General features: G+C 37.9%; 2 protein-coding genes and 1 pseudogene across 2 annotated transcripts; 1 reads left to right on the top strand and 2 right to left on the bottom strand.

Annotated features, from left to right (window-relative positions):
- Positions 1 to 234: 234 nt before the first annotated feature.
- LOC130741058 (putative glucuronosyltransferase PGSIP7) lies at positions 235 to 12,149 on the bottom strand (annotated as a pseudogene).
- On the top strand, positions 12,144 to 15,451 carry LOC130741057 (protein MAINTENANCE OF MERISTEMS-like). Its single transcript, XM_057593834.1, has 4 exons — positions 12,144 to 12,525; positions 13,058 to 14,062; positions 14,148 to 14,908; positions 14,997 to 15,451. Exons 3-4 carry the CDS (start codon positions 14,255 to 14,257, stop codon positions 15,351 to 15,353), a joined length of 1,011 nt encoding a protein of 336 aa, XP_057449817.1. The 5' UTR covers positions 12,144 to 12,525; positions 13,058 to 14,062; positions 14,148 to 14,254; the 3' UTR covers positions 15,354 to 15,451.
- A 925-nt stretch (positions 15,452 to 16,376) lies between these two features.
- On the bottom strand, positions 16,377 to 17,349 carry LOC130737296 (uncharacterized). Its single transcript, XM_057589048.1, has 2 exons — positions 17,104 to 17,349; positions 16,377 to 17,009 (listed from the first exon to the last, which is right to left on the bottom strand). Exons 1-2 carry the CDS (start codon positions 17,347 to 17,349, stop codon positions 16,815 to 16,817), a joined length of 441 nt encoding a protein of 146 aa, XP_057445031.1. The 3' UTR covers positions 16,377 to 16,814.
- Between the last annotated feature and the right edge of the window lie 2,527 nt (positions 17,350 to 19,876).

Below are 19,876 nucleotides of genomic sequence, written 5' to 3'. Positions count from 1 at the left end.
TCACATTAACCTTACATGATACTTGAACATTGCAACAAATACAAAACACAATCAATGGAGTGACAAACACTACTACAAAAATTATATTTCTTATAAATGTATTCAAACATAGATCATTTCACTTTAAAGTTTAAACTCACTTTTATTATAATCAATTTTACAAAAATCAATTCCATACACAATCAATTCTAAAACAATTGATCCAAATTATCACTGCTATATATGTGAACTTGGCTGATGAGTTAGCCTATTACATACAGAGAGGGGATGAGACGCTATGCATCAATGTGAGAAGATGATGGCTTGAATTTGTTGGAAATAACCAACATTCAATTTTTGCTGAATTTGTCAAGAAGGTCCTTCTTTGTCCTAAATGCCTAATTAGACAGGCTCAATATAATTTGTTAAACCAAGAATGTGAAGAAGATTCTCCCAATCTTGGCAGAAAAAATTCCCTATCTAGAGATAGCTGAAGACCTGCGACTATCCTCACCATTGAGAGCCATAAAAATGGTGCAAAACAGAAGGCATAACCAAACACAGATAGAGCTCTCACTATCCCATCAGGATACCAAGGAAACGCCATGACCAACAGGGCCCCAACAATCCCAAGCCATGGTATCAGAACCGGTAACATTGGTAGCAGAAAGACATCGATTGCAACGGAGCTAAGCACAAAAGCGCCAAGTAAGTACAGGATCCATCCCAGTAGAGGGTGAACTGTGCGAGGAATGATCAAGAATGGTGTCGCATAAGCAGCGAGGATGCACCACAATGCTACTAACTTGAGGCTGCTGTGAACCAGGTTGATGCTCTTATCAGAGCGCTTATGACATAGCTTTGAGAGGCTTGGCCTTGCCAAACGCGTCATTGCGATAATTCCCAGATATATTGCAGATTGTATAAGTATCACAGCCATCTCAGCACCATACCTGCAAGAATGATAGGTCGAATTTCACAGTAGCTTTGAACATAATGTGAGATATGATTTCAAGAATGTTTATCTCCTGAAATCAATGGTGAGACAGAAATTAAGGGGCTACAAGAAACTAATTAACATAATGCTACATCTATAGTTTTACACTAGTAAGATACCCGTGCATCCGCACGGGTCGCGGTCGACCGACCGCGTTTGATTTTACTTAACAATTTTTATTTAAAAAGTATTTAAATTTTCTAAATTTAAATATTTTTTTAAGATAAAGCAACTATAAAATATATGTGTCTTAAAATCATACATAATATTTTACCTTAATTTATAGTATAACTACATAGAAAAAGTTTGATTAAGTTTACGATAAATTATAACGTGCGGAGACTTTTATGAGTTTCTTTTGATAAATTATTTCTATATAATATAAAAACTCATTAGGTAAGAATTTTTTAAGAAATATAATTTTTGTTAGCATAGATATTTTCCCCGTTGATTAATTAAATATTTATTTAAATATTAAAAAAGAATGATTTATAAATAATTTATTTGGTAAGAAAAATAATTTAATTTATAATGACATTATAAAAAAATTATAATTTTATGATCCCATTTGAGGATGGTGTATATTGTCGTGTTTATCCGCTCTCATTTATATTAATACAATTTGTGTTGTCGAAAAATATTATAATGAAAATATTTACTTAAATATTGAAAAAATAATTTTATAATAAAATTTAAAAATAAATTAACTCTGTATAAATGAAGATATAACTAATCCTTACATAGTATAAAAACTCGTAATGTAATACTTTTAATAAAATTATAATTTTTGTTAGCATAGATATTTTCTCCGTTAATTAATGAAGTTATTTATTTAAAAACATTTAAAATATAAATTATTGTATAATGAAATTATGTATTTTTTTTGTGGGTGAAATTACTAATTTTTTTTTTAAACATTGTAAAACTAAGTTTATAATAACATTAAGTAAGGATTTAAAAAAAATATTATTAAAGTCAGTACATATATTTCCCCATTGATTAATCAAACTATTTATTTAAACATTGAAAAAAAATTAGAATAAAGTTAATGAAAAATAATTTTGTATAAATGAAGTTAAAACTAATCTTTATATAATATAAAAATCCGTTATTTTAGTCCTATTCCCGTTGATTAATGAAATTACTAAGTTAAAATTGAAAAGGTAATAAATTAGTTTAGAAAAATAATTTAAATTCTAATAAAATTATTTGGAAATAAAGATATAACTAATCTCTATATAATATAAAATTTCATAATATAAGAATTTTAAAATATTTTTAGTTAGCATAGATATTTTCCCCATTGATTAAATAAAATATTTATTTAAACTTAAAAAAATAATTTCATTATATCCATGACCGTGTCTTTGACTGGGCCGTTGTTCTTTATTTGAATGGTCTTCTTACCCCATTATTTGTTTGAAGGAACTGTAATGTCACTGGCCTTGCAGTGTTGAGTCCATGGATATTGGTTTTGAGTATCAGTTTAGGCAACAGAATTGGGTTGTTTGTGGCTTTTACTGTATCAGGTATCTGCTGGGGTAGCTGTTGAGGTTTGGTGTTTGTTTTTATTTTTCCTTCTAGACTCTCTTTGTTGTATTATGGGTTGAGTACCCCTTGTACTCCCATTAATGCATTTCTTTGCTTATCAAAAAAAAAAACATATATCACTAATAAAAAATATTATTTATAATTAAATATAAATTGAAATTTTAAAGATAAAGCAATTAAAATATAGTGTGTGTGTATATATGTGTGTTTGTCTCTTTAGAGTATAAATAGTAGGCTGATATTATAGTATAAGTACTTTAGCTAAGTTTTGATTAAGTTTGTGAGATATTTATGGCTTGTCTATATGTTATTGAGTAGAACAAATTCCCGTAAGTTCCTCCAATTTATTTATGAATAATAACTTTAAAATTATCTCTAAAAACAATTCAATTTTTTTTTTATAAGTTGAGCAAATAATTATATATTTACTAAGTTTATTTAAGAATCATATTATTTACTCCATATTATTATATATTTATTTTTGACATAATTTTCACTATTACTTGAAATATTTTTAACCCGTACAATAATATATATCAATATTGTTTTCATGTAATCATGTTGGTTTATGTGATGAAGACTAGGGGCTTTCCTAGTAGTGCAGTTCTTACTGATCGAGCTTTCAACATAGGGATTTAACAATCACTTTTAAATATTGCGATTAACACATGTATGATATATGTAATAATGGTAATTTTGATAACCATTAATAAATTAAATACAACAAAGTAAGTTGCTAGACGTAACTAATGAAGCTAAACTAAGAGTAACGACTTGTAGGTAGAAAGAAGCTTTCCTCATGCGACACCAAAATACAGCATCCTGATAAGCTATATATCACTAAGAAATTAACAGTCAGTGACATACTTATCTAGTTAGAGAGAACATTAGCAACTACATAAGGAGTGTCATGATAGTACAAAAATATTCCTTTTGGACCCAAGTAGCACATTGAATCTTAAACTGGTCCAGCAATAATCATAAATAACAGCTAAAAAATACAAATTAATAGGCTTAGGAAAAAGAATCAAACCTTAGGTTCCTTTTTTCCGTTTGTTACCAAAACTAAATGTTTTTCAACCAATGAATTAGCTACATGAATGAACATTAGATTTTTCATCTCTTCGTTTATTGAATTAAGATCTGTGCTGCCAAATTTTAACACAAATAATTGAAAAGAAAATACTACATTAGAGAGATTAGTTAAAGACACACTTAAGTCATAGTCACTTGTGGTGGACTGTCTCTTGACTTCAAGATCAGATTGTCCTAAGAATATGTGATTGTTCGGTGGAAGCATATCAATTGGATTAGAACCATGCAGTTTCTTGGGACACACACAGCATGTTCTGTAAAACATATAAGCATCACTCAAAAAATAGAGTGAAGAAATTAAGCTAATAAAGAGAGTAAATAGAAATAAATGTCACATATTTGTAAGTGGCATTTTACCAGAAATATGGCTAACAACTTTCATGAACTTTAACATACTTGTATGAGCAACTCCAGTTAAAGGTATCACAATGAATGAAGAGTAAAGGCATCATGTAATATGATTAATTACAATAAATTTTTATTGTCAGAGTCGTTCATCCTAAAATTTATAAGACAGGATCAATAAATCACTGAATTAAGAAGCATATACAATGTACCTATCTTCTAACATACATCAGTAATTACTTTAAAAAAAAAACATACATCCGTAATCAGACAATACAAAATCTCAATATGAAAACAAAACATCTACAACTTATTCACTCAAGGAGTACACCATTTGCACAGTAAAAGGAAGCAAATATCAAATGAGGGAGCAATTAACAATCAACCGACTAAGCCAAGCCAATTTAAGTATTAATATAAATTGCAATAAGAACTTCGGAAAGGTATCATAAAATCTTTGACCATCAAGATCAGACCTGCAACAGAAAAAGAAAAAACAACAACAATTATTAGAACCAAATAAAAATATATCTTTAAAATACAGCAACATGTCTTGCAAGTACCTGCCATATATCACAATCTTCAACATTTATTGAACAGTCACTGCCTCCATTGAAAGATAGATGAGGATCTTAGTTCAGTCATGGGTAAACTTATTCCAATTAGAAAATTTTAGAGAACCATTAACAAACATAAGAGCTCATAATCAAAATATCTCTAAGAAATTGTCCCTCCAAGTAAATGAAATCATTCCTGCAAGTAAAGGAAAGCGACAGTAAGCAAAAGAAGCAGGGTAAACATCAGTAACAACATAGTAACCGGAAGAATAGATTTACATTGGAAGGAAAACTTCTCATCAGTCATCAACAACACAGGCTTCTAAAAAAAACACAGGCTTTTCAAAAACCAATTGAGCATTGTTCTTCAGCTTTACGGAGTTTACGCCATATTCTATAATTATGAAAAACAATAGGATCAAAAATCAGATAATTAGTTAAGAACATACCAATTTTTATTAAAAAAAACAACATTCTCGTGCCATACAAATAAACAACGTCGAAGAGGAAGCTTTAGGCATTGGAACATGAATAAATACATCAAAGTAAAGCAAAGCAAAGCAAAGTCAAATCTTTAGAGAGTAGAAAAAGAAGGAAACATATTCAAGGAAACATGTCATCTTTCTTGATAAAACAAAAAAATCTTCAAAGAAAAAGATTTGATTTTTTTTAATTTACATGTGAAAAAAAGGGGAAAAAATCAAACCTTGATGAGTTATAGAAGACTAAGGAAGAAGAAGAATATATTGTGAAAAAGGTGAAATGTGTAAATAAGAGGAGATAGGATGAAGATGCAGAATTCAGAGTAAAAAGTGAGAGAGAAATCTGGAATAGATAAGATTTTTCCAATATTTTTATTATTTCTCTTTCTAAAGTGTGAGTACAGCAAATTGGTTTGAATTGAAAATAAATTAGAGAAACTGTTAAATGAAAAGCAACATGAATAAGACAAAAAAAAGAAGAGAGGGAAAGGGAAGAGATTCACTATGCGGCAACAAAGAATGAAGGAGAGAATAGAACTTAAACTAATCTAAAAAAAGGAGAGCAGGACACGTCACCAGTTAGGGTATTCTTTTCTTAGAGTATATTGATATGTGTGTGTATGTAGAGCCATCTAGTTAGAGGTGTTGGGCCAAAGAAAGACCCAAACAAAGGAGATGGTTAAAACCGAGGGATAAAACTCCACATTGGGCTTTTTTTTTAGCAAACCATAAGTGGACCAGACACCACATCTTCACCCAAAACCTTAAGGCAATGGGTGTATGGGTCCTCACACTTATAAACCACTCAAACTTATCCTTAGCTTCCAATGTGGGACTTACTCACACTTGAAAATTCCCAACAATCTCCCCCTCAAGTGTGAGTCCATCTCAAACGAAAGTTGAGCTTGTACTCATCCAGAACCTCAGAGGCCGTCATTTTGGGCTTGTGCTCCTGAGTCTCAGAGGCCCAGGCCCATGGTCAAACAACCATCGGCTCTGATACCACTGTTGGGCCAAAGAAAGGGTCTTGTTGGGAATTGAGTGGCGCAGCGGAAAAATATTCACTTGTGAGAACTGAACAACCTTCAAAGCAAATCCAAATAACCACAGAGGCAATAAAAATAAAGTAGAGACACAAGAATTTTAACGTGGAAAAACCTTCTCAATATGAGAAGTAAACAACCACAAAGTAATCCACTATAAGAAAAATAATGACTACATAACAATGTCCCACGACATCAAAAGCTTCACCCAAAAAGGTGGAAATAAACCCCAAAATAAAAAGGGAAAAACTGCACCAATAAAAGGTGGAAATAGGATACAATAAAAGAACCCACAGCAAAAGAGTAAACTACCCAAACAACGGAGAAGAAAAATCCCAAATAAAACGGGTTAATATAAAGAGCTCACAGACACGAAGGACATACTAAAAATTCATCCAAAACGGAGAACAAACGATGTACCGAAAAAATCTGTCAGAGCCAAAAATTCTTCTCCAAAAGCTGCTGCGGCCAAATACGTGAAATCCAAATTCACGTTGCTGCACCTCTCACACACAAAAACAAGGGTTTCAAACCCTTTAAATAAAAAGAAACTTGGGCTTGGCCCAAAAACTATTTTTTTTCTTTTCATAAAGTTGAGCCCACTTAGGAGGAAAAAAAAACCCAACACATCTCCCCCTCACTCCTTAAGTGGGGTTAAACCAAGTCTTCAAGTTCTTGAACAAGAAGGTCATCATCAGATGTCACATTAGCCCTGTCTTCACCTGAATTTTCTTCTTTGTTCTTCTCTTTGCCTCTAGCATTGTTTCCCTTTTTCAAAGACCAACAAAACTTCTCAACATGCCCATTCTTACCACAATGGTTGCATTGGAGAGTTTTAAATTTGGAATTGCTCCTGCTTTGATCACCATAGTATGAACTACTGTTCTTGCTTCTCACCCTTGACACAGCAAACAGAGCCTCAGAAGATGATTGAGGATCTTGCGATTTTCTTCTCATCTCTTCATTCAAAATATTGCCCTTAGCAAGGTCCAATGACATGACACCATCTGGAGCAGAATTAGACAATGAGGTTCTGAAAATTTCCCATGTATCTGGCAAGGAACCAAGAAGCAATAAACCCTGAACTTCTTCATCAAATTTAATTCCCATGGCTGACAGCTGATTCATAATACCCTGGAAATTATTCAAATGATCTGCCATTGGAGTTCCATCTTGATATTTCAAAGCCATCATCTGCTTGATCAGAAACATCTTATTGTTCCCAGTCTTCTTCGCATACAACTCCTCAAGCGTGTTCCAGAATGAAGCAGCATTTGTCTCCCCACTAATGTGGTTCAACACATTATCATCGACCCACTGACGGATGTAGCCACACACTTGTCTGTGAAAGAGAGTCCATGCTTCATCTGTTTTATTTGCAGGCTTTTCCTTCAGGAACACAGGCTGATAGAAGTTCTTCACATAAAGCAGGTCTTCCATTCTTTCTTTCCAAAGGGAATAGTTATTGCCATTCAAAAACACCATTCGGCTTGGATTGTTGGTTTCCATTGTTCAACACAAGATAAATCACCCCGAAAAGAACCTGGAGCTCTGATGCCACTTGTTGGGAATTGAGTGGCGTAGCGGAAAAATATTCACTTGTGAGAACTGAACAACCTTCAAAGCAAATCCAAATAACCACAGAGGCAATAAAAATAAAGTAGAGACACAAGAATTTTAACGTGGAAAAACCTTCTCAATATGAGAAGTAAACAACCACAAAGTAATCCACTATAAGAAAAATAATGACTACATAACAATGTCCCACAAGCATACACTGGCAATAAAAGGATCTAGTCATAAAATACACTAAAAGGTGGAAATAGGATACAGTAAAAGAACCCACAACAAAAGAGTAAACTACCCAAACAACGGAGAAGAAAAATCCCAAATAAAACGGGTTAATATAAAGAGCTCACAGACACGAAGGACATACTAAAAATTCATCCAAAACGGAGAACAAACGATGTACCGGAAAAATCTGTCAGAGCCAAAAATTCTTCTCCAAAAGCTGCTGCGGCCAAATACGTGAAATCCAAATTCACGTTGCTGCACCTCTCACACACAAAAACAAGGGTTTCAAACCCTTTAAATAAAAAGAAACTTGGGCTTGGCCCAAAAACTTTTTTTTTCTTTTCATAAAGTTGAGCCCACTTAGGAGGAAAAAAAAACCCAACAAGAGGACGTTCTTTTTCATCTGAAAGTGAAAGTAGTGAATTCATATGAATCATCACAATTTATGTTTTAGATCAACTGTTCAGAATTCATTCCTCTGTTATATATGTGTTCTGAAATCATATTGACAAGGTTATAACCATCTTAATGATTTTATAAGAATAAAATTAGAAAGACATAAAAATGAATGCAACAATTTTAGTGTGTAAAAGCTAACACATTCGCTCAAATGACACAAGAGACATGAATTGGTCAAAAACATTCAAGCTGTCTTGGAATGTGCGCTTACAGAAATACCAACACATCATTAAGACTTACCCCAAAGTTTGACGACGCTGTTCATGCCACTGGAGGCCTAATGGCAGGACAGGCCAGGACCATCAATACCATGGCTTCAACCATGGTGCCCCAGGGAATGTGATCACAGTATTAGGTCCACATGGTATGCTCCAGCGAAGTTTAAGATCTGAAGCCAGGAAAGACATTAGCAAAAACTTCAATTTTACAAGCCATTCAAAATTCTAGTTTAAAATGTTTAGAATTTTTTTTTTTTTTCATTGTAATTAACTTACAGTAGTAAGATGCATGCATCTGATAACCTAAAGGAAGCCTGTATGTTCCATCAAGCTTGGTAGTGCTATTTAGAGGGGGGTGAAACATTGGCTTATCAAGCAACTCAGGAAAGTAGCTAACTATAAAACCCTGGTCTGCACCATCTGGATTTTCTCTCCCATTCTGTAATTCATGAACCATGTCCTTGAACAAGGCCATTGAAGGCTGCCAATTCCAATATCAAATTATAATAATTAGAATGCATGTGACAGAGATCAAATGATGGTAACAAAATGTATTATACGAAAGTGCTTTTAAAGGAAAAAGACTTCAGCATTAGTAGTGGAAAACATTTTTAGGCAATTTGTTTTTGTAAACAAAAAAATTTGTGTGAGTTTGGTTCCATTAACCACCATGGGCCAGTGTATGCCTCTGGGTTCATAAGTTGGTTACAAAAGCACTTACAAATAGTCTCTAAGAATCAACACACATCTTAAGGATAAAGTGACTTGTTATTACTAACTAAGTCTATATGTACTGGCATTTGTAGGCAATTTTACCTCCAAGACGAAGAGGCCAGTGTGGAAGATGCAAGGATTGATAAAGACCGCACAGAATTGACCACATTGAAACAACTCATCAGCGTTTTGAAGGAACAAGTTGTCAGCGTCGAGCATGACGACTCTTTCATAGTCCACTAAGCTCCACGCATAGACCTTATTCAAGGATAACTTAAATCTATTATCAAAATTATCTTGATTCTTGTAGGGATTGTCCATGTTTTCCACCCTTACAACTTTCGCACCATCTTCCTCTTTCCTGGTAAAAACAGCATGTTAAGTTCACCAACTCTTAAAATTTAATTGCATATAATATAAGTATACAACTCATTCTTTTAAAGACACTACTTACACAAGTCAACATAACTTTTCATGAATGTGAATTGATAGATGACGAAAATGGAATGTGTGTGGTGTGGGGTGTTGGTCTTGTTTGAATGTCTAACTACTGAGGATTTGGCTCTCTAAGTCACAAATTTTGATTGAAAAAACAACTGGTCAAGAGATAAAGAACGTCATAGTTTGTTACACATGTACAAAGCATATAATTATAATTACAACTGTTTAAAATAAGGTGCTTACTACCATACCACAACACTTAGTTTGAGTATGATACATGAGATGATGTGTACCAATCATATAAATCCACAGTGTAATTAAAAAAACTTTTTTCTCTTTTTATTATTTTTAAAATAAAAGTTATTATTAATGTCATTATTTACTTAGTAGTCCTCAATTAATGTATCAATTGAAAATGATCATCCTCCTCCTCAGCACATCTTCAACCCTAAACTCCCAAATCCAATGAGAGAAAGAAAGGAATGGAACTAACCAGATGCAAACCCCAACCAGAAAGCAAAATCTCATCTCCCTTCCACTCTGATGCAAATCACACTACGCATGAAGGAGACAAAGGACGCAAGAGAAACGATGGTTCCAGATCTACTTGGCCAGGTCGTTCTGTTCCTGAACAGGGCCACCTTCGAGAAATCGCCCTCCAGCTTCGATGGCTTCAGATCGTTGATGTGCACGCTTTCACCGCCTCGTGAAACTCGTCAAACCGCGACATGTTGTACGCCCCGTTTTTCTCAACCTGACCCGGGAACGGCTTCGTGCTCCATCTGGTGTGGAAAGGGATCGATGGTTTCAGATCTGTCTTTTTCTTCTGAAGTCTTTGGCATGGTTGAAATTTTTTGTGTCCACTTTGTTATTTGTTTAATCAATTTTTTTGCACATTAAAAGCTGCACAGAGTTGTGATTTAAGATCTATTATTTTTGCTTTTTCCTGTTGATTTGCTGGTTCACAATAATATCCATCTAGATACATATGCTTCCATTCGTTCATAACATTGAGTTTTAGCATGTGCTATCTGCATAATTTGTGAGAAGCTAAGTTAAATTATGATCTTATTCACTATTCATGCGTGGTCATCTACCCTTGTTCATCAATCTGTTCGTCAAGGGCTGCTGGGAAGGGTGCTTTTATTTTTGTTGGTGATTGGATTAACCAATTTTATATACCAATTTTTTTATTGAAGGATTTCTGGGTGATGAAGAAGATGAAGGATTTTTGGGTTAAGATGAAGTTTAATCTCTTTTCTTGAATGTGAAAACCCTAAAATGCATAAAAAAGAAGTTTCATGAAATTGGGTTACCGCTTAACGAAATTACAAAAATGTTAGGACCATAACATAATTAATACAAATTTTTTTTTGTCTTTCGTTATTTTTAAAAAATAAATAAAGAAGTCAAAGTTTAGAGTCAAAGCAACTCCTATTAGTCCACATCACTCATGTATGATACAACTGTGGTATGGTAGCATTTACCTTAAAATAATTAATTCATCACAATCTTTGACTGAGAAATTAATATTTTAAAATTAAAGAACAATATAATTCATTATACATATACAAGTGTTAAGTGTATCATATTAATGACAAACAAAAATCTTCTATGTCATCAAATGGTATTTAATTTTTTTTTCCAACTTCGGATAGAAAATGAGTTATGAGATGAGGGGTAGCCGGCTAGCTAGGACAAGTGGAAATTCGTAGCTAACTTTCAACGAGTGAAGTGGACCAATTGCTCCAGCTTATATATGTCAATATTTGTTTAGCTAATTCTCATCTACCATGCAGGTTGCATCTGCCCATTCAGAATCAGATAAAACAAAACGCTGGTATTTTTATCTTCTTTTGACTAATGCACTAAAAAACACTCCTGACTCTACCCTAGTTGATTTATTTACACATTTTCATTTCTATCACGAATAAACATTTAACTAATGTAATAAATGAAAGTAGCTGAAGCGAACGTAATTAAACATTAAATTAATGGAGGGAAGGGATGTGATGTGACTCACAGAGCTCGAATCCATGGAAGAGGAACATCAATGGAAGCAATGACGATGAGATCGGCTTCAACCTTCAGATTTGAAAGTGATTTCAAGAGCACACGCACAGCCACGTAGAACTCGTAGTCCCTCGGCGTTCCCATATACATCATCGTCGCGTAAGCATTCTTCCTCTGCCTCAGCTGAGTAGACGACGACGTCGCTTCGGCGGCACAGTGCGTGGTGGAGGATGAGCGCCATAGCCCCAGTAACAAGAACAGCGATAACCATTTTACAGAAGAATCATCTGCATTGCGACCCATTAATTCTCCCCCAAACGAAGAAAGATTTGAAGAGGATTAGCAAGTACTTAGTAAGTAATTATTAATATCATAACCGTGTGGGTGGTGGAGTAATGAACGAAGATTTGAGTTTAAATAGAGGATGATCAGAGTGTGCGAGATAGAAGAGTCTTCCATGAGGATTGAATTGACAACCACCGCGGAGGAAAAGTAAACGCCATGCTTTTGCTAGGGAGTTGGGTTTGGGGCCCCCCCTATGGGGCTCCCCGCCCCACTTAAAGTGGGGAAATTACTGGAACGCCCCCCTTTAATAGAATACGGAAGCAATATTTCCGTATTCAATACGGAAGTCTTATATCCGTATTATATTAGTATGTAAACCGGCAAGGGTTTATTCAAACTCATTTCAAACTTCATTCCGTATTTTGCCAAGCTCTTCTCCCCTCTTCAACCTTCGATCTCTGTCGCTCCCCTTGCTTGAACCGTGTACTTGAAAGGTTCCATCATCTCCATCAAAGCTCTTCACAACCCCATTCTCAGAATTGAAACCTAGAGGTAAGGATTTTTGGATTTTCCCCATTTAACTTGAAATTATGTTAATCATTGAACCCTAGGGTAGTCGATTGTTGCTTGTGTAGAGGTATTGTTGGCTGAAATGTCTTGAATGTGGTTTGGGTTTAGGGCCGATAACTCATTGTCGTTAATGGCGTTTCTGGGTAAATACGGATCACAGGTTTCCGTATTGAATATGGAAAATGGTTTTCCGTATTCAGTATGGAACATGGTTTTCCGTATTGAATACGGAAAAACGTTTTCCGTATTCATCTCAGAACCAAACCCAACACTTATAATTGATTCTGGGTTCAGAATCAATTATAGAAGGTTTCCAAAGCATTTGTGAGTAGTTTCTAGATGCCATAATTGATTATTAGGAAAATAAAAGTTGATCCAAGCATGCATAATCCACAGAAGATCCGATTATCATCTATGTACTTATAAAATTCTAGGAATTTTCCATTTGCTTGCATCATGTTTCTGTCTATGGCTGAAATGGTATATATAGTGAATGTTTGCTCTGAATATATAGTGAGAATGAAGAACAGAAAGAGGTCTCATGCTTCTAGTGAGGATGTCGGGGCTACTGAGGATAGACACCGGCAGTTACATGCTTCTAGCCGGCGCGGCGATCATGCTGCAACCTCTCAAGCGGTGGAGGCTTCAGCTCCAGTTGTTTCTCCGCCGTCTCCCATGATTGAGGTTCCTCTGGTTGATTATCCGCCGTCTCCCACGGTTGAGATACCTACAGTTGTTTCTCCGCCCTCTCCCATGGTTGAGTCATCAGGCGAGGAGTCCTCAGGCGAGGAGTCCTCAGGCGAGGAGTCTTCCGGCGAGGAGTCATCAGGCGAGGCCTCATCCGGCATGGGAGGATCTGACGAGGATAGTATTCCTCCGCCTACTGTTGATGTTGATGTCCTGCCGCCAGAGCAGGGGGAGCAGGGGGAGCAGGGGGCACAGGGTGGCGAGGAGGACCTGATCCAGAGGTTGCCGCCGTTTCCGGGGGGGCCTGTTGAGCTATCGCTCCTCACCCATTATGCTGATCACAAGGCTCCCTGGGCGTGGCATGCACTCCTACGCACAGACGAGCGGTATGTGGACCGTCGACAGTTGAAGGTGGCCACAGCTGGGGGGAAGGTTTGGAACCTTGCTTGTGATGGTGATTCAGACAGTCACAGGCGGGTTCGAGAGTTGATTGAGCAGACGGGTCTTCATCAGCTACCCTATTGCAGCTACCCGGTGACAGATGCAGGCCTTATTTTGGCCCTTGTGGAGCGATGGCATGAGGAGACTAGTAGCTTCCACATGCCGTTCGGGGAGATGACTATCACCTTGGACGACGTGTCGGCTCTTCTCCATCTCCCCATGGGGTCGAGGTTCTATACGCCTGGGAGGGGGGAGAGGGACGAGTGTGCAGCGCTCTGTGCTCAGTTGATGGGAGGATCTGTTGGTATTTATGAGGCTGAGTTTGATACGAATAGGTCCTAGACTATTCGCTTTGGGGTCTTGCAGACCCGGTATGAGGCTGCGTTGGCGGGTATGTCTTAATTATTATTGTATTGTCTTTGTATCTATTATTATTGTATTGTTATAAACTATTAACTTAATTCACTTCATTGTAGAGCACCGATATGAGGACGCTGCACGGATTTGGCTGGTGAACCAGCTAGGCGCCACGCTCTTTGCTAGCAAGAGCGGAGGCTACCATACGACCGTCTACTGGATAGGGATGTTGGAGGATCTTGGTCGAGTGTGCGAGTACGCGTGGGGCGCGATTGCGCTCGCTACGCTATACGACCAGCTTAGTCGAGCGTCCAGGAGGGGGACGGCCCAGATGGGAGGTTTTAGCTCGCTCCTGCTAGGATGGGTCTACGAGTACCTTTCTGACCGCGTCATTATCCGTAGGGCGGATTCGGAGTACTCGCAGGACCAGCCTAGGGCGCGGCGGTGGGCTATGTCCCGGGTCGGGCATGCAGGCCTTGATGAGAGGCGAGTCATGCTCGATGAGCTGACGGTGGATGACGTTATATGGACCCCATTTGAGGACCATCGGGCTCATCGACCACGGGATCCGAGGGCCATGTATTCTGGCTACATCCGGTCGCCATTTGGCCGTGTTGTTCGACGGCATCTACCAGAGAGGGTTCTGCGCCAGTTTGGCTTCATACAGGATGTCCCTCGACACCCCTCTGAGATCCAGACGTCTGGGTCCCTTGCTGAGACCGCAGATGCTGCCTTTGCTGAGTTTGCGCCGCACCTCCGCCCTCAGGGGATCCCCGCTTTATATCCGGGAGAGGCTGTGGAGGATTACATGAGGTGGTACAGCGCTGTGTCCCATCGGTTCATCATCCCTGATGATAGGAGGGAGGAGTTCAGTGCAGTGGTAAGTTTGAATTTTATTTTCCATTCAATTGTGATTTTTTGTTCATGATATTTTATTTGTATCTAATGTATCTACATTATTTTTGCAGACTGTTATGCGTCGGGCCGTGGACTTGTTGGAGCAGTCACTCGAGGTGCCAGATGCTCCTGCAGAGGGCACGCATTCCCGATCCCTCACTGAGAGGGCGCTGGATCTTATTAGATCCAATGCCTTCATTGGTACCCAGGGGGTAGCCTTTGCTGCTGTCCGAGGAGCTAGAGCTGCAGGAGGCAGAGGTCATGGAGACAGAGCGCGTGGAGGCAGAGGCCGTGGAGGCAGAGCCCGTGGAGAGGGTGCTCCTGCAGAAGGTGCTCCTGCAGAGGGTGCGCGTGGAGGCAGAGGCCGTGGAGGCAGAGCCCGTGGACCTAGAGGTCGTAGAGGGGCCGGTAGGGGTCGGGGCGAGTGATTGACTGTATATTTGTATATTTTTTTGTATTTTTATATTATGACATGTGACTCTTTGTATTAGGACTCTCTTTATATTAATCATGCTTTCTAATTTCACTCATTATATGCCGACTCTTGTATTGAAAAAAACCCGTATAACTACACCGTAAATAATCAAAGGCAGGATAAGTAACATAAATAATTCATGGCAAACAGTTTAAAGGGTACACGAAATTATTCAGAAGCAACACGAAAACAAAATTAATCCTCAGTGATATCGATGAAGTCGTGGGGTCCGCTATCCTGTGGAAATACTTTGACTATGTTGGGCAACGTTATATTCAGATAACGAACAGATTTACTCGGTGCAAACACAGCAACCTGCAAGTAAATTGCAAATTTAAAAGATTAATGCGTACTTGTTCAAAGGAAGCAAGATTAATGTTTAAGGTAATAGACCTTTTGGAGAACAAGAACAGATCCAACAGTTATGACATTCCTAAATTCCCCGTCAGTGAAGGCCTTGCGATGGACGCTAGCGTCAACGGTGCCCGTAGGGTCCTAAATCAATGCAATCGTGAGCGAAAATGAGACAACAAATTGACGGTTAAAGAAGCTGGACAAAAGCGAGCAAATACCTTGAGGGTAACTTTGGCATCTCCGAAACCATTGGGAGTGCATGATTTAATAACAGCAACAACACTCTCTACTCTCTCAACATTCGTTGTGATTGTGCCCAGCGGAGTGGCAGATTCCACCAATTGCAGGGCTGTAAGCCAAGCATTTGAATTGAAATCAGGATCGGTTTCGGTTGATCTGTCTTCGAGCGCACGCCTCACAAATTCTTGGGTCGGAATGAGTAGTGTGTTAGGGTTGGATCTACGCCCATACATGGCAGCCTGGACGGCGCCAGCTGGCCCATGAATGAAAGGACGAGAGCTGCTAGAAGTGCTGCCTTGACGTTTGCAACGGCGGACTAATGCATCCCAGTCTTGTTCCATTGTTTTTTTTTTATCTTCGAAAGCAAGACATGAAGAAAAGGATGAAGAAGAATAAAGAACCCAGAGAGATTTATAGCAGAATGGTCAAAAGATTTATGGTGTTTGGTGGATAATACAAGTGTGGTTGGGGTTGGTTGGTGGTAGATAGTAATGTCAGGTTTCAAGTTCGTCATTTAGTGGATGAAAATGACAAGACTCTGATGATGGGGTGGTTGGAAATGACAGGACTCTGATGATGGGGTGGTTGGAAATGACAGGACTCTGATGATGGGGTGGATGAAAATGACAGGACTCTGATGACAGAGTGGTTGTCTATGTTAATTATCTCTGATGCTGATTCAAAATAATAAGGCCCATCAATATAACAATGACCATCAAATTAATATTATTAAAAGCAACAAATGAACATCATAAAGGCAAGGCCCATCAGATTAATATTACAGAGCGTTTACAAATGAATATCACACAAAAGTGTGGTGTCAATCTGAGGTGATGTCTACATAGCTTTGGTGAATAAGAGGAACACCAAAAGTAACAAGCCAAGCTTCGTATTCTGATGTGAATCTTCCTAAACGTGTACCATATGGGGCGCACCAGCTTACTGATGTAGGATCAACATACCGTTCCCACTGGAGAGCAATTGGCGGCATAGAATGTCCAGGAGTTAGATGGAGCTACATTATAGAGAATAACAATAAAATTAGATAACTTGCAAATACAACAAATCAATTCACCAATTGGATATTAGTGTACTCAATCAAAAAATACCTGTACAAAGTGATTAATCACATGACCAACAGCTATAACAGGATGTACATCCGGTGGACCTTCTCCTCTTAGTGGAAGGTATGACCAACAACCCGTAGAGGAGATGGATATGAAAACCACTTGGAACCTGGTTGCTACAAGGTATCCCATCTCTGGCAGTTGCATCCATTTATCCTCGGTAGCCAGATCACCAGGAGGAAGAGTGAGTCGGGAATGTAAGGCATTAACCACATGTCTGGACCACATTTCATCATACAACCCTCAAAGTCAACAACATCTTTCTCGGTGGAACCCAACTCCTTGTCATTTTTCCCACTTGCTCCTTCTCTCCGGGTTTTAGACGACCAACAAAATTGTGCCCAAGTAGTGACCTAGCTGGTTCATGGTTGTGTATACCTTCCATCACCTTTAGCCGCCAATCTCTATCTATGCCATTTTTCCTAGGTCGTCCTTTTAGTCTAAAAGGACAACCTGTCTTTTGTGATCTCGTCCCTTCAACAAGGTCAGGGTCTCTATAAGGAACATATTTACCATGCTTCTCGCACCCCAACATGACATAAGCTTTTCTGCTTCCATTCCCACCATAATCTGACTTTGTGATCAACGTAACATATCTATTTTCAATCGCAATTCCATGAACCCAATTGATAAGATCATCACGGGTAGGGAAAATCTGTTATAATAATAAGAATTGATTACAAGGGTGATCAAGACATAATAAGAATTGATATATTACACTCTCAAAACAATGCAAAAATATGTTCAAAGAATACCTGATCAGTTGCAAATAAATGCGAGACATCTATACTTATACACGGGGGCACAAATGCTGGTGGTGGCACCTCTGTAGTGGCCTCTTCAGGTTGACCATTGTGAAATCCAGCTTCAATCAATTGTGACTCACCAAAGAAAAATGAATCTGTCATCCCTGGAAGAGAATACGGAAAGTTACATTCCATACTCAATACGGAAATATACTTTCCATACCGAATACGGATTGTTACTTTCCATACTGAATACGGAAAGTACCTTTCCATATTCAATACGGAAGATAACAATCCGTATTATATCACGACTCAGAATTCAAAAACCCATCCTTCTAACTACTTAAACTACTTAATCTAACTACTTAAACTACTTAATCTAACTACTTCCACTACTTAATCCTACAAAATAACAACAAATAAACACATAGACTTACCTCTACTACAACACTTGTTGTAGTGGTGGAGAGCTTGGGAAATGAAGGAGTGGATGGTGGTGGAGAGCTTGGGAATGAAAGTGAGGTAGGAGAGGGTGAGAGAGAGGGTGGTCTGGAGGCATTGAGGAGGTTCAGGGGGGTTGGTGAGGGGTTGGTGAAGGTTGGTGAGGGAGGAGTGATGGTGGAAAAAGGGGGAATCCTGTCAGAGTTAAATACGGAAAATACCTTTCCGTAGTCATCAAAATATAATACGGAAAGTACCTTTCCGTATTCAGTTAAATTGAATACGGAAAGTACCTTTCCGTAGGGCACTTTTGGGTTTAAAAAAGCTTGGGAATGAAAGTGAGGTAGGAGAGGGTGAGAGAGAGGGTGGTCTGGAGGCATTGAGGAGGTTCAGGGGGGCTGGTGAGGGGTTGGTGAAGGTTGGTGAGGGAGGAGTAATGGTGGAAAAAGGGGGAATCCTGTCAGAGTTAAATACGGAAAATACCTTTCCGTAGTCATCAAAATATAATACGGAAAGTACCTTTCCGTATTCAGTTAAATTGAATACGGAAAGTACCTTTCCGTAGGGCACTTTTGGGTTTAAAAAAAAAGGGTGGGGCGCGCAGCCCCATAGGGGAGGCCCCAAACCCAACTCCCCTTTTGCTAGCTGAGGAACAATCAACTCATGCTTTTTAATAAAGTTTTGTTGACAAATAAAACAAATTTCACCTTAAGATCGATATAAAGGTATTGATAACTTAAGTGCTATACGGATTGGGTGGAGAGGTCTAGAGATTTATCCTTTGAGAGAACAATTTATCTTTCAAATATAAAAAAAATAAGAACGAAAAAAAAGTTGTGAAAATGATTAGTGATGTGATATGGGAAAAAAATAATGAAAATTATCATGTAGATTAATTGTGGTTGTCGCAAACGGGGTCGCGGCGAAATAATGTAGAGTCATCTACATGATAACAAGCTATTCACGATAGAGAAGAAAAAGGAAAATTTCTTTTCTATCATAAAAAAAGTCAGATTCGATTCAGACAAATAAATACATTCAATTCAATTTATAAAGAGAACAACATAACACATATTAAACAGGCAGTTTTGTCAGGTATTAGTAATAGCATGTTATCTAATAAAGAGGAGCTAAACCTTTTCAATCACCACTTGATGACCTTGCTACTGAAAATTCACTCACAATCACACTCAATATCTTAGAGTTGTAGTTTAAAGATGAAACTACAACTCGAAAGTGAACACTCAGTTTTTTCTCCCTCTCTGAACCTCATTTCACCACCAAAACCTCTTCTCTATTTATAGTTGCATGCATAGTTATAAAACTCGGACCGGACCGGACCGGTTCGATCAGTTGAACCGGGAACCGGACCCCTTACCGGTCCGAACCATTAATCAGATCGGTCAAGCAATCAAACATGTATAAACCGGTTTGGACCGACCGGTTCAGTGGATAAATCGACGACTCGGCCGGTTTTTTGATGGGCCGGTCAGTTTTTTTTTTTCTTTTTCTAATTTTGCCTTTTTTTTTGCCAAAACTGTTTTTAATGGTCAAACTGTAATTAATTT

The sequence above is a fragment of the Lotus japonicus genome, chromosome 2, assembly GCF_012489685.1.
Source record: "Lotus japonicus ecotype B-129 chromosome 2, LjGifu_v1.2".
Classification (NCBI taxonomy): domain Eukaryota; kingdom Viridiplantae; phylum Streptophyta; class Magnoliopsida; order Fabales; family Fabaceae; genus Lotus; species Lotus japonicus.
This window is presented reverse-complemented; position numbering and strand designations above follow the sequence as displayed.

Excerpts from the sequence above, each read along its gene's own strand:
- LOC130741057 (XM_057593834.1), top strand. The coding sequence starts at position 14,255 with ATGTTGGAGGATCTTGGTCGAGTGTGCGAGTACGCGTGGGGCGCGATT. Across the intron at positions 14,909-14,996 it reads GGGAGGAGTTCAGTGCAGTG|ACTGTTATGCGTCGGGCCGT; the intron begins GTAAGTTTGAAT and ends TTATTTTTGCAG.
- LOC130737296 (XM_057589048.1), bottom strand. The coding sequence starts at position 17,349 with ATGTGGTCCAGACATGTGGTTAATGCCTTACATTCCCGACTCACTCTT. Across the intron at positions 17,010-17,103 it reads TGATTAATCACTTTGTACAG|CTCCATCTAACTCCTGGACA; the intron begins GTATTTTTTGAT and ends TCTATAATGTAG.